The sequence below is a fragment of the Hyperoodon ampullatus genome, assembly GCF_949752795.1.
Source record: "Hyperoodon ampullatus genome assembly, chromosome: 3".
Classification (NCBI taxonomy): Eukaryota; Metazoa; Chordata; class Mammalia; order Artiodactyla; family Ziphiidae; genus Hyperoodon; species Hyperoodon ampullatus.
In genome coordinates this window covers 104,746,623-104,762,070 of record NC_136916.1, presented here as the reverse complement: position 1 = coordinate 104,762,070, position 15,448 = coordinate 104,746,623, and the positions used below count along the sequence as shown (strand labels likewise).

Below are 15,448 nucleotides of genomic sequence, written 5' to 3'. Positions count from 1 at the left end.
ACTGTGATAACTGAGATAAGGAAGTGCGTTGACTACAGAAATATTGTTGCAGGGAAATAAATAAAAGACGCTCCTAGGTGATGTTATTTTCTCTACAGCCCAGTGTGCTTACTATGTCGAAAACCTTTGTTCTCAAAGTAATGAATGTGCAGATGTGATAGTAATAGTTCCCTGTTTAAGAGGTAACCTTTAATGCAGCCTTTTTTTAGCCCCTTTAAAATGGATGCACACAGTGATGTTTTCTCCTAGGCTCAAAGCTGAGTATTACCCTATCATTTTAATAGTATTTTAGGCAAGTCCTATGACAATTATACCAACAAGTTTTCCTCAAACAATTCCCCACCCCTAGCCACCACCCCTATGTTCTGCTTGTTCATATGTCCTTCACCCTTTCCTCTGTTATTATCACTGATATCTCTGCTTGTACATGAAAGTAAAAAGCAATTCCAGCAAACTCAATGGCCCTGCTCCATAGCCTGGCCCCTGTAGAAGAGAGATAAAAGGGGAGAAACGTGAAGGACATAAAGGACCATCATGGGTTGAGATCAGGCACTACCAGAAGCCCAGCTTGTCTTTTAAAAACAGGCTCGGTGGACATGTTCCCAGCAGGTAAATCTTCACTGGCTTGGAGAACAGGACTATTTCACAAACACTACTGTGTTCGAGTTTCTAGAGGCTACCCAGGCCAAGAAGACATCCCTAAGAAAGAAAAAGATACACAGAAACTCAGAATTACAGCCTAGATATATTCTTTTTAAACTTCGTCTTAAACAAATAGGTTGACAGATATCACCCAATAGGAATATAAGGACAGTGGACCTAAGAGTCAGAAGTATAGGCAATCCTAATTTACTTTGGAGGATTTGAGATAGGAATACCAATGCCTTGTTTCATGGATGTAGGTCAGTCTCAGGAAAATTGGGGAAATCGGCAAAATCTCCAGAACTTCTTCCCTTTCCCCCTGTACTTAGCATCTTACTGTGCTACTTACCACCTAGCCATTCTTTCTCAAGTTCTAATTCCCTAAGAGGTCTGATTTGCACTAAGGAGATAAGTTAAACTAAGATTTAGTCACCAACAGCTTGATGTGTCATATTTTTGAAGAGCACACACACAGGTAACGTAACTGAAAAGTGTGAACTGCTCATTATGTCATCTTTATCTACATGGCAAATGTAAGCTTTTTTTTAAGCAGGGGAACTTCTCTAGTACCTTCTACAATCAGATGTATATAGCAACCTACTCTACCTAAGGTAAGGTGGTACTGATTATATGCTCAGGGTTACTGTGTTTTCCAACACAGTTAATTTTAGTCATACTTGAATTATAAGAAGGGGAACTGTAAGCTCACCTGCAGTGCTTCACCACACACTCATTGCTGCAGTACTCATTGTCCCAGTCCTTACTCACAACGGGAGGGTTCTCACAGCCGGACCTCACACATCGAGGCTGGGGTGAGAGCGTCACAGGAGACCCACTCACCAATTCAACATCCATTTGAGAAGGAGACTCAACCTGTGAGAGGGAGAGAGCACCAAAGATGGATTGGATTGCTACTTACCTAGCTAGCCAGCTAGTCAAATTAACTCGAGGATCCAATGGAGCAACAGATGTTACAGTCCTCACAGATGGGGGTACAGTTCCAAAAGAAGGTGAGTTCTTGGTCTTGTCTATATCCAGCTTTAGAATTTTGCCATGCAGATTGACATGAAGATGCTTCCTATAAGGGGAATGCTGCCATACTGCTAGTGTTTAATCTTAATTTTACCTATCACTGACTTTATTCTACAGTTGAATAATATTCCTCTGAAAATATCAAATCAATAGAATGTGAACAAAGGTTGGGTCACCTCAACTAAGATCAGAGACTAAAGAAGATAAAATGTGGTGCCATTAGCAAAAAGGGAAAAAACTTAGAGATTAATAGTTTCCTGGTTTTGCAGGGGTGGTGTGGGTGGTATTTTTCTTTAAAATGACTGCTTCATTCATTGTGGGACTACAGTCACAAACAGACCCATATTTCAAAATGACTACTGGTCAGGTACAAGTTAAAACTAGGGTAAACTGGCATCTGCTTGTTTCTGAAAAGACTCAATGATACTAACCAGTTGAATTTTTCTACTTGTATTCCCTACCCATCCCCTTACTTAAAAACATCAAGCCAAGCAGTCAAGGTTTGGGAGAAATGGGAGGATTTATCTCCAAAGCTTTGGATCCTTGGGTAAGACACCTGAAAAATAACTCTATGCTTAGGATATATCTTTAGTTGACTACCGTATTACTTCTGCTTAGTTAAGTAGTAGTCTAGGATAGGAGGCCCTCTTAATGTTTCTCACCAAGAACACTACAGAGTATCTTGCAGGGAGCTGACAGGGTATTTCATATGCCTAGTCGTGCCAGGCATTAAATGCTAGTAGCAACCCCTGCTTTTATTAGATCAACCAAAAATGCTTACACATTTTCACTGGTCTAGAGGAAATACTTGAAAACAGGCTCACCTCAGGAACTACATCTGTGATCATCTCACAGATTGTCTCAGGAGAGGTTTCCTCCACTGTGTGGGTCTCAGGGCTGCTGTTCATAGGCCGCTCTGGACTCCTTTCTACAGGTGGTGGAACCAAGGTAGTCTGCATTTTTAGAGTGGGCGGAGGCACAAGCTTGACCTGCAGTGGCGGTGGCTGCTGCTGTAGATTGATTCGAAATTTCTGAGGTGGGGGCTGCTGCATGGCCTGCAGCGGGGGAGGCTGCTGCAGAATGGCGACTTGCTGCTGAGTCGGGGGCTGAGGCATTTGCTGCAATGGAGGGGGTTGTAGTCGGGGTGGAGGCAGTTGCATGGAAGCTGCTGCTGCAGCTGCTGCCTGCAGCACTGACCTAGTGACAATCTGGGCTTGCTGACTAGGCTGAATAGTAGCTGTACTGGTTTGGCCTAGTTGGATCCCCCGGGAGGTCACCACTGTGGCTGGGATAACGGTAACCATCCCTCCTTGAGACATAGTAATAGAAGAGGGCAACATCTGTTTGGTAATAATCAACTTGGTAATATTGGGCTGACCCCCAGCCCCAGAAGATGCCTGGTTTGCCACATAGGATGAAAGAGTGGAATTAACAACAATGGAAGGAGACAGGGCAGGGGGCTCTGTTGAGGCTGCTGCTGGAGAGGCTGGGTCAGCAGTAGTCACAGGAGGTGGAGAAGGAGTCTGTGATGGGGGCGCTGGATCCAATTCCACTGTTTCCACAGTAGCCTAAAAGAAGACCAAAAAAAAAGAAATCAGGAGATTTATTCTCTTCCCCAGGACATACTCTAATCACCTCCCAAGAAAAGGTACATCAGATTGGGGGGGGCGGGGGGTACGAAGAGAGAGAAAGAAAAAAGAGCAGCCATGTGTCTGCCTGGCTAAAGTAAATAAACTCGGACTGTTTGGCAAGGTTTGGCAAGGTTTATGATGGGAACAAACGGGAAACCTGTTACATATTTTTGAGCTTTTAATACTATATACTATTAATAGGTTCCACAGATTTTTGGTGGTATTTACTTCTTATAATTGCTAATATACAGCTTTAAAACTCTTTTTATTGGTTTAAATATCCACCTACCCCAGTCTTCTTACCTGACACTCTTGATTGTCTTTATAAGCAGCCAGAGCCTTCAGATACTCTTTCTTGGCAGCTTCAGTTTTCCTCTTATATACCTGCATGAAAGACAGACTGTTTAGAAAGTCCACAAATTCCTAGTAAAGACTGATAATCCTACATTATTCATCAATGAAAGACAATTCATCTCAGTCTAAATTTTTTTTTTTCGGTACGCGGTCCTCTCACTGTTGTGGCCTCTCCCGTTGCGGAGCACAGGCTCCAGACACGCAGGCCCAGCGGCCATGGCTCACGGGCCCAGCTGCTCTGCGGCATGTGGGATCTTCCCGGACCGGGGCACGAGCCCGTGTCCCCCGCATCGGCAGGCGGGTTCTCAACCACTGCGCCACCAGGGAAGCCCTCTCAGTCTAAATATTGACAACTCCTGAAAGCTAGTAATCAAGACAGCCACCATGGCAGACTTCCCAGTGACCATGCATCTGAAAGCCAGCCAATCAACAGTAGGCTTGCAGAATAGCTACACTTCTAAAGCCAACAGCAACCCTTGCTCACACTTGTGTAACCAAAACAAATCCTGACCGCCAATAAGATGAGTAGTCTGCTTAGTCTGGGATTGTGTCTAACCAGTATACCTTCCCTTAAGGAATGTGCTAAACTCTTTGCAATGATAGCCACAAGAATTCTTCCTGTGCCTCATACCTAGTCTTCTATCAACAGCTGAAACTTATTTCCCATTCCTTTGAATTTGGGCTAGCTCTGTGAGTTGCTTTAACCATTAGAATGTGGCTGAATTGACAAAAAGAGAACTTGGGGACATCTGTTTTTGTTTTCTTGGAATACTGCTCTAACTCTGCCATAGTGTAAAGAAGCCAGTCTAGCCTATCTGGAGGATGAGAGACCATGTGAAAGAGAACCAAGGCATTTCAGCCAACAGGTAGCACCAACTGCTAGACACGGGAGCAAGGTCATCTTGATAAGCCATACCAGCTGTTGTTTGGGTACGACTGTAGGAATGAGCCCAGGTAAGAACGCCAGGAAAAACACCCAACCAATTTAAAGAATCATAAGAAATAATAAATTGGGGACTTCCCTGGTGGTCCAGTGGTTAAGAAATAAGAAGACCTGGGGAGTGTAGGGTAATGATAATAATAGCCATCTTCAATTTCAACTGTATCTTATATTCATGTAGTATCACAATTTTCATTTGTTTAATCCAGGTTAAATTTAGGGAGATTATAGTTCAAGTTTATATGAGGCCAATGAAAAAATTCAAACTTGGCTGTGGATTTTAGAGTTAGCTACAGCATGCAACTCACCAAAGAATAGCCTAATTTTACAGATAGAAAAAAAAAGGCATAGAAAGTTAGATTCAGTGTTTTTTATAATAATTTTTTAAAAATTGTTTTTATTTATTTATTTTTAAAATATTTATTTGGCTGCACCGGGTCTTAGTTGTGGCATGTGGGATCTATTTCCCTGACCAGGGATTGAACCTGGGCCCCCTGCATTGGGAGCATGGAGTCTTGGCCACTGGATCACCAGGGAACTCCCTATAATTTTTAGATGGGTATTTGGGATTCAGTATATGGCTGCAACTTTTAAGACGAAGAATGATCTTGAATGCCATTAACAAAGAGCTGATATGAAAGAACACATAAGAAAGTTAAAACTTGAACATTCACTAACCACTAGTTCCTTGTTATTTGCTCACCTGTTTTTGCTCCTCTCCAAGACTGTCCCACATGGAAGCCACAATTTTTGAAACCTCCCCAAAAGTGGCATTGGGATTCTGTCCCTTGATGGCAGCCTGTGTGTCACGAAAGAATAAAGCATATGCTGAAACTGGTTTTTGAGGTTCATTAGGATCTTTCTTTTTTCTCTTCTTTGGGGCCTTCTGCTTTTTCCCTGCTTCCACCACAACTGTCTTCTGGCTGGGAAGTTGCTGTGGGGGGAAAAGAGAGAGAATTACAAGAAGAGAAGTATCATGTCGGGAGAACTGAAAGAAAAGGACTTTTATATGGAGTAAACTAGTCACATGAATGGAATTCTCAGAAATACTAAAAGAGGCAATAGGATTAAGACAGTAAAGTATGTGAGGACCAATAAGAATGGAGATTGGAAGGAGCATTATAAACTATAAATAGAGAGGCAGGACCCCATACCCAGAAAAGAGCAGAGGAGACAGCAGGGCAGGAGTAAAGAATACTTAGTAGGATCTGTAGGTCAAGAGTTTTATCCTAGAATAATATGGCAGATTTGATTTTGGCAGGGAATGCCTCACCCTCCGGAATTCCTCAACACCATCCTCATGAAGTGAACTAGTAGGTGAAGGTGTGGTTGAAAGACGATCCTCAGGTGACTGGGCAGGTGGCAGGATGGTGCCACCCCCTAAGCTCAAACCAAGTTGAGAACTCAGTTCTGACTGATCAATGGTGGTCAACTGGCTATGCCCCATCAAGCCAGATGTCATGTCTGTCATTGGTACATCAATTGTAACAGGTGGATTGGCGCTATACTGAGTTCCTATAGAATGATCCAAGTCCTGAGAGAAGCAGAAGGACTAATTAAACACTAAATATAAAAAACACTACCCTTCCCTTCCCCCCACCAGAATTCAGGACAATTTATAAACCTTCTGCTTACCCAGAATGTATCATCATTTAAACAAACATCAAATAATTTGTCTACATATAAAACATATTAAGCTTTTTAATAAAGTACAGAAATTACAAATTGAGTACTAAGTCACTTCTTTGTACTCAAAGGCCTATTCCAAAATAACTAAAAATAACCAAAGAAGTCATAATTTTGGACAAGTTAATTTAAAGAGCAAATAAGTTATTCAGTAATCTAGACAGTGATGACACACAAGGGAAAGAAAAACTTTCTCCCTGTACCCTCCTAAATAACGGCTGTTAAAGTTGCAATACACAGGCAAATCAGAATGCATAAGGGCAATGGTAGAGATGTTTGGTATCAAGTATAGTGTGTGAAGATGTGCTACTAATGAGATGTGCTAGAAGCCCAAATACACTGATTTATAACATATACTAATCCACAATTAATACTTTTGGTTCAGACAGTTTTTTGAATACATCCCTCAACATGCCAGCAATCACACTTACACACTTGAATCCTAGGATATGAAAGCCACAGTAGTAGGGAAAAAACTTTTCTTTCAAAAATCCCAATAAATCATTTTCATTTCAGGGTCAACACTGGACATTTTACAATTTTAAACCATTTTTCAAGTAAAATTGATTCAGATGGTAAATCTCACTTATTCAGGGGAAACGAGGTCTTTGTTGGTGAGCCTTTAGCCAGAAGAATGAAAAATAAGTACTACCCAAGTGTAGCAGGGAATAGAGTTACTTATGTCTCCCCTAACACCATGCCCATGAGCTTGGGTAAGCCTGATAATGTCTTGCCCCTTACCATGGTCAAGCCCCCACTCAGGAGCCCCCCGCCCTGCTCCATCAAGCCATGGGTCATGCCCACAGGCATGTCCAATGTCTGGACCCCATACTGGGCTGAAAAGCTGCCATCCTGAGAGGAGGAAGGGTCTGCCAGGTCATCAAAGTGGCCAACCACATCTGAGACAGCCAGTGAGGGATCAGAATCCAAGGAGATAGGGGGGATTTCAAATTCTTCATCACCCAGGCTTGGCGTATGGAACGTCTGTAGGGAGGAAAAAAAGGGAAAAAGATTTAGTGGGAAGAGGAGGAACTGCATACTAAGTGAAGAACATGGCTGAGTACTGGAGATTCTCAGTGTACCTCTTTTTGGCCTGGATCCCATTTCTGTTATCAATTTCCTAGGACCCATTTAATTTTACAAATAAATCTTCCTCATATCCTTGGCCATATGTCACATACAAGGCTGCCAACATCAATCACAAATTTCAATTCTTTTCTCTCTTTTCTACCTTTACCATCTTGGTTGTCCTAAACTATTTTGCCTATTGGTCTAGTGAATGATTCTTTCAGCACCATTAGTAGGGACCCAACCTTTATAACCTGTTTAGCTATGATGCTTAAAATCTCTCTAAATATTCTAATAGATGGCAGTTATTTCATACTTACTACACCTGAACTGTTACACCACAGAAATTCATTGTCAACCAGACAATTATACTTTGACTGTTGTTTTAGGTTCCTTTGAAGCAGATTCTAAAAGGATCATGGGAACTTTATGCCTCTCTAAAATATATGCACTTAAGAGTTTCCTACCTCTTCTCCATTTTAGAAATCATGATACTAACAACAAATAAGATTTCCATTTGTACAAGATTTTTGGAAAACCCAAAAATGCCAAGATAAGGATAATAGTGCGGAGAAAAACCTTCATTAAGAGATATAGCCGGAGGGCAAACTGGTTCTCTAACAGTTCCTGAACACATTCCTGCCTTGCTCTGAACAAGCCTTCCTGCAAGAAAGGAAGAAAAAGATTACTCCAGCTGAAGACCCAATCCCTTCCTCTGAGTCCAACTACAATAATAATATACTATTTCTATTCTGAATGAGGCCACAATTCACAGAGCTAACAGACCAATGTCTGACCTAAGATACATTAAATGCTATGGCTCCTTTTGACACTAAAAAACTAAAATGGCAGCATCTGCAGCAATAGAGCATTAATATTGGCAAGAGACTGTGGTGTCACAGAGATCTGGGTTCAAGTCCCTTCTCTACCATTTACCATTTATATGACCTTGAATGGATTGTCCTCATCTATAAAATGGGACTTGTAATGGTAATCTCTTTATATGGTTATTATGAGGATTTAGTATATAAAACTTTATCACATGGCCTGATATATATAACTGCTTAATGATAATATTAATATCCTAATTATTATTAACTTGCCACCTGCCCCAACCAATTACCACAGATTGCTGGAATTTTAGAAACTTTAAATTCTATCAACCTTGTCACATGGCACAGTAAATACCAACTGATTCAGATCAAATTAAATAGGTACCCACAGTTTTGGGGTTTTTTTCATGATTTATAAGTAAAGCATTCTTTAGGAATTCCTCAGGGTTTTTCCAAACCCAGAAAGGGTCTCACTAATATCACCATTTTAAAATTTTGCTAGAAAGAATATTTCCAGCTAGTAAAACTAGGGAGAAAGAGTATGTCTGTGAAATGCTCGATTTCTCTGAAATCACATCACACTGAGAGAAGTTTCCTCAATGAGAAAAAGATATGTATATAGCTTCATTTCTATATTTTCCTCCTCCAAGAGCCTTACTATTTTACTTAGCATGGTAAAAATTTGTGATATAACATGAGAGGAGCATACATGAAGAGCACGGGAGCAGACAATTCTTTAGGAAAAACTAAAATTCTCCCCAAGAACTGAACTTTTCTCAGTACACAACTCATTTTTGTTATTGTGTGGAAGTTGTTAACTTCAGGTCCATGATTTTTTTCTGAGATTTCAGTTTAAGTTCATGTGCGCATTTTTCAGGAAGAAGAGTACGAAGATTTTTACCAAATTCTCATGCAAACAAACAAAAGTTACAGGGGCAGGACAAAGGACCTGGGGAAACATTTACTGTACTAGATTAATAGTTGTATAATAGTGGTGTACAATTTTTTAAGAAGATACAGCAAAAGTAAAGCAAAAAATGACTATCCTATTCTGCTTACCACAACAAATATAAAAGCAACTCTGCCAAGATATGAAAATGATACTATTAATGAGAACTGAAAAAGAATAAAAACTCATATCCAAAACAAGAGACCAGTGTTCTGCAAAGACTAGCCCTCATAAACTATCTGGAGTGCTCTCATGGACTACACTAAAAAACCAGACATGTAGAGATTCCATTGTAACCAATTAACAAGACATTCTTTCTATGTACCACCCCGCGGAATGTGGAAACAGCTTTGTTATTCAGTATCTGTGGCTTTAACAGTATTTTTTTGGATTTTGTTTTATTTGTTTCTTCCTTTAAAAAAGAAGAGTAAAATAATGGCAATGATCAAGAATACAGAAAGGTAAACCACACACGTACTAGAATAGAGATCCACTCTAAATCTTTTACTACCACAAGTTATCTGTAAGATTATGGGTAAATCCAATATCTAAAGTTATTTTATTTTAGTGGATTCACCACATAACTAAGTCATACTCTAGATTGTCAAACATAAAATAAAGATAAAACTGTAGCAAATATTAAAGTAAAAATAAATGATTTGGACACAGAAGGTGGAAATAGGAACATGATGCCGCTACCTTCTCAACTCAGCTTTTGTTTCCTTCTCTGTTAAATTCCTGGGCCTTTATGAGGAAGAAAGCAGTTTGGGAATTACAGTTTATAAGCAAGGATGCTTAGCTATTGAGAGAACCAAAATATAAAAAAATACCATTTCCATCCTTTTCACATTCTTCTATATCAAAACACACAATCCAGTATTTCTTTAAGTACTTTCTTGTGTAGATTATTCATTTTAAGGAAATTTATTTTAATCAAACACCTATTTATTCAACATTACCCTGGTACTACAGATTATTAAAATAGTTTAATTGTTCTTAAAAACTAATACAGTAGTGAAAATTTTAACTATTCAGCCTGAAATCATTAACTGGTTCTAATGATTACTTTTCCTAATTAAGGATAGTTATCTTTATAACTTATTTCCCCAGAGTGCTCAAAGCACAATATCATTATTTAAGTGCCAACCTAAACAAGAGAAACAGAAAGATTAAACTCCCTTCAGATTATACAGCTTTCCTATCTCAAGCAATGCTGTAATAAATGCTAAGCCTTCCTCTCTGGACACGTACTTTTATTTTTTATTTTTATTTTTTTATTTTTGCAGTACGCGGGCCTCTCACTGTTGTGGCCTCTCCCGTTGTGGAGCACAGGCTCCGGACGCGCAGGCTCAGCAGCCATGGCTCACGGGCCTAGCCACTCCGCAGCACGTGGGATCTTCCCAGACCGGGGCACGAACCTGTGTCCCCTGCATCGGCAGGCGGACTCTCAACCACTGTGCCACCAGGGAAGCCCTGGACACGTACTTTTAAAAAATTATTATTATTTCTTATTTTACTGAGGCATAACTTATGTAAAACACATAAATTTTAAGTGTATGGCCCAATGAATTTTTACATACGTAAACACCCAATTAACTACCACCCAGATAAAGATACAGAACATTTCCATCACTCTAAAATATTTTCTCATGCTCCTTCCTAGTCAACACTCCCTCCCTTCCACAACAGGTAGCAGTATTCTGATCTCTATCAGCATAGTTTAGTGTTGTCTATTCTTTTTTTTTGCGGTACGTGGGCCTCTCACTGTTGTGGCCTCTACCGTTGCAGGGCACAGGCTCTGGACGCGCAGGCTCAGCAGCCATGGCTCACGGGCCCAGCCGCTCCGCGGCATGTGGGATCCTCCCGGACCGGGGCACGAACCCGTGTCCCTGCATCAGCAGGCGGACTCTCAACCACTGCGCCACCAGGGAAGCCCTAGTGTTGTCTATTCTTGATCTTCATTAAAAAATGAACTCATGGGGACTTCCTTGGCAGTCCAGTGGTTAAGAGTCCACACTTCCACTGCAGGAGGCACGGGGCTGATCCCTGCTCAGGGAACTAAGATCCCGCATGCTGTGAGGTGCACCGTCCGCCACCCCCCCAAAAAAAAGAACTATTATAGTGTCTACCCTTTTTTGTCTGGCTTCTTTTACTCAGTAATATATTTTTGAGATCACCCAGGTTGCATTTATTAGTTCATTCTTTTTTATTGCTGTGTTGTATTCCTTTTAACAAATGTATCAGTTTATAGGCATCTGGTTTTGTTTCCACTGTTTAGCTATATAAATAAAGTTGCTGTGAACATGTTTCAGTTAGTATATGCACTCATTTCTCTTATGTATATATCAAGGAGTGGAATTACCAGGTCACAGAGTAGGTATATGTTTATCTTTAGTAGATACTGCTAGTTTTCCAAAGAAGCTGAATCAATTTACACTCTCACCAGCCATGATTAAGAGTTATCTATATCCTTGCCAACTCCTGGAATTGTCAGTCTTTTAAATTTTTAACATTCTGATGGGTGTGAAATGGTGTCTCATTGTGATTTTAATTGGTATTTCCCTGATGAGTGACAATACCCTTTCTTGTGAGGTGCAAGTTTATTTATTTTATTTTTAAAATTTTATTTTTAAAATTTTATTTATTTATTTTTGGCCATGTTGGGTCTTCGTTGCAGTGCATGAGATTCTCATTGCGGTGGCTTCTCTTGTTGCTGAGCACGGGCACTAGGCGCGTGGGCTTCAGTAGTTGTGGCACGTGGGTTTCAATAGTTGTGGCTTGCAGGCTTTAGAGCACAGGCTCAGTAGTTGTGGCACACGGGCTTAGTTGCTCCATGGCATGTGGGATCTTCCCGGACCAGGGTTCAAACCCGTGTCCCCTGCACTGGCAGACGGATTCTTAACCACTGCGCCACCAGGGAAGCCCTGAGGTGCGAGTTTAAATCTTTTGCCCATTTTATTTTTTAAATTATTATTATTATTTTTTTTTGCGGTACCCGGGCCTCTCACTGCCGTGGCCTCTCCCACCGCGGAGCACAGGCTCCAGACACACAGGCTCAGCGGCCATGGCTCACGGGCCCAGCCGCTTCTCAGCACGCGGGATCCTCCCGGACCGGGGCATGAACCCGCACCCCCTGCATCGGCAGGTGGACTCCCAACTACAGCACCACCAAGGAAGCCCAAATCTTTTGCTCATTTTAAAATGGGATTCTTTATTTTATTCTGCAGAAGTATTTGAATATATTCTGAATATGAGCCAGATACATGTATTAAAATATCTTCTCCCAGTCTGTGAATTTCCTGGTAGTCCAGTGGTTGGGACTCGGTGCTCTCACTGCCAGGGCCAGGTTTGATCCCTGGTCAGGGAACTAAGATCCCACAAGCGGCATGGTGCAACCAAAAAAAAAAAAGGTTCTTAATTTCAATGAAGTCCAATTTTTCAACTTTTTTATGGTTAGTACTTTTGTGGACATTTTTCTTGCAAGAAAACTCTAAAACTTACTCTTCTAAAAGAAAAAAAATTTTTTTAATTACCTTTATCTAGTTCTAAGACATATTTGGGGTGGCTCACAGTAAGATCAGAAAATACAAAAAGCACAAACCAATTGAAATAAAGGAAAAACAAACAAAAAAACGGAAACAACAACAACAAAACCAAACGAACAAGAGAGGAAAGAAAGGTGAAGAAATTGTAATGACAAGGAGAAATGTTAACAGTGACAGGGCTCTAGGCTAAAGGAATCCACTGAAATTTAGTTATGAGCTTCTTGGCAAAATAGTTTTTTAAAACATTTCTTAAAGTCATAAAAGCAAAAACAAAGGACAGACTCAAACCCAGAAAGTTTCTTGATGAGCCCAGTGTGAAATTTACAACACTCTAAATAAAGAAATTTAAGGATTTCCCTGGTGGCACAGTGGTTAAGAATCCACCTGCCAATGCAGGGGACATGGGGTTGAGCCCTGGTCCGGAAGATCCCACATGCCGCTGAGCAACTAAGCCCGTGCGCCACAACTACTGAGCCTGTGTTCTAGAGCCTGCGAGCCACAACTACTAAGCCTGCATGCCTAGAGCCCGTGCTCCACAACAAGAGAAGCCCAGCACTGCAACAAAGAGTAGCCCAGGCTCGCCGCAACTAGAGAAAGAGTAGCCCCCCCTTGCTGCAACTAGAGAAAGCTCTCGCGCAGCAATGAAGACACAACGCAGCCATAAATAAATAAATGAATAAATAAATAAAAAGAAATTTTGGAGACCTGATTCAGAAGAAATTGGCAATGATGCGTTTTCATGTGGATGAGACCAATGTGAAATTTACAGCACTCCAAACAGTGAAATTAAACCATGGAGATATCACTCAGAAGAAACTAGCAATGAGACTGCAAAGCATCAAACAGATTTTTGTTTTATATTGTTTCTAAATTTGCTGCTTATTTGATTCACACTTTCCCTGGCTTAGGAGAATAATGATGAATAGTAATCACGATAAAGCAGTTAAAAAAAGGCAGCAAATGCTCCTTGCCAATCTAATTCTCATCCATGAAAACATTAAATTTTGTTATAAGTTCATTCAACAGCAACTGATAATTCTAGATACAAAACACTGATGCAAATGGTTTACACAACGTTTTTTTAAAAAATAAAATCCTCAAAAGATAGTAAAAAGTTCAAGACTTCAGTTTCTCAAAGACCAAAAAATTAATTTTTCTGTTCCATCTTACACTTTTGCCTTGCCTAAGCAAATGATACACACTTACAATATTTCAACTAAAACTTTCCCACGAATACTAAAGGACCTCACCATGATCGTTACTTTTACTTCACATCATCATAAGAAACTATTACTACAGCCATCTGACAGCTGGGGAAACTGTGACATACAGGGGTGAAGTAACCTGCCCAAACTCTGAGTCACTGGCAAACAGAAATACATGGTCTAGGGACTTCCCTGGTGGCGTAGTGGTTGAGAATCTGTCTGCCAATGCAGGGGACATGGGTTCGAGCCCTGGTCCGGGAAGATCCCACATGCCGCGGAGCAACTAAGCCCGTGTGCCACAACTACTGAGCCCGCGCGCCACAACTACTGAAGCCCGCGCGCCACAACTACTGAAGCCCGTACACCCTAGAGCCCGTGCTCCACAGCAAGAAAGGCCACCGCAATGAGAAGCCCGTGGACCGCAAAGAAGAGTAGCCCCGCTCGCCGCAACCAGTGAAAGCCTGTACGCAGGAACGAAGACCCAACGCAGTCAAAAATAAATAAGTAAAATAAATAAATTTATTTTTTAAAAAACGAAATGCATGGTCTACTCAACTCCCTTCATGTTTTCTGGCAACTATTTCCTTTCATCCTGTCACTAGCAAAACAAGCTAACACCATGTAAGTAAACATAACTATTAACTTTTCCAAAAATCACTGGGTAGGAAATTTAAACGAAACAAAGACCCCTTCAACAGTGTATGTTTTAAGAATGAACACATTCCACAGTTAACCTCTGGTAGGTAAATTCCTTCCCTCTCTCAAATTTCTTTGGCTTAAAGATTTTCTCCCCGCTGCGATCTCTCAAGATTATTGTAGTTATTTCTCCCCCACGAAAGGAGACAATTCCACTCTGTATTCCAATCCAGAATCAGTCTGAAATAGGTTCGCTCTTTTCCAACGTCCTGCTTTTCTGACGACAGCAGCTCCCGGGCCTTCCCCATGGTCCTCATAGCCTGTGGAGGCAGCTGCCACTTTTCTCCAAACATCAATCGCGGCCCCCCGTTTCCAACACCCGGCCCCTGGCGTCCGCGCTCTCTTCCCCACCACCCGGCCCCGCCGCTGCCTCATGCCCTCCCCCCGCAGCGTCGGCAGCTCGTGCTCACCTCGGCCCCTGACAGGAAGGGGTGCGAGGGCCCTGTGATCGTCAGGTAATTGTCATTTCCTCCGGGAAACTGGAAACCAAAAGAAAGCCGCGGGGATAAGTTAGGGGAAGCAGGGAGTTAACTCGGAGCGACAGATTCTGACCCCGACATTATGACATCACTCCCCAAACCCTGCTCTCTCTCCCCTCCCGTCAGCAGCCTCTCCGCCCGGCTTCCCGCCTTTGCTTCAACCCCGTTAGCCACGCTCCCTCGCCAGCCTTCTAAGCTCTGAGGAGCCTACCTCCATCTTTACACAACGCCTACCACGGTCTCAGTGTCCTCATCGCTCCCACCGCCCCACTGGACACGGAACTGCCGTCACTTCCGCAACGACGTGCGTCGCTCTCCGCTGATTGGAAGGAGCGCCGTGGGGATGTTGCGAGTCAGCCCGGGAAGGCCGAGAGCACTGAAAGGCTAG

General features: G+C 41.8%; 1 protein-coding gene across 1 annotated transcript; it reads right to left on the bottom strand.

Moving 5' to 3' along the window:
- Positions 1-371: 371 nt before the first annotated feature.
- On the bottom strand, positions 372-15,277 carry TOX4 (TOX high mobility group box family member 4; the record flags this gene model as incomplete). Its single annotated transcript, XM_079699151.1, has 9 exons — positions 372-699; positions 1,352-1,515; positions 2,499-3,242; positions 3,609-3,689; positions 5,303-5,533; positions 5,873-6,133; positions 7,027-7,269; positions 14,992-15,060; positions 15,272-15,277. 9 exons carry the CDS (start codon positions 15,275-15,277, stop codon positions 639-641), a joined length of 1,860 nt encoding a protein of 619 aa, XP_079555277.1. The 3' UTR covers positions 372-638.
- Between the last annotated feature and the right edge of the window lie 171 nt (positions 15,278-15,448).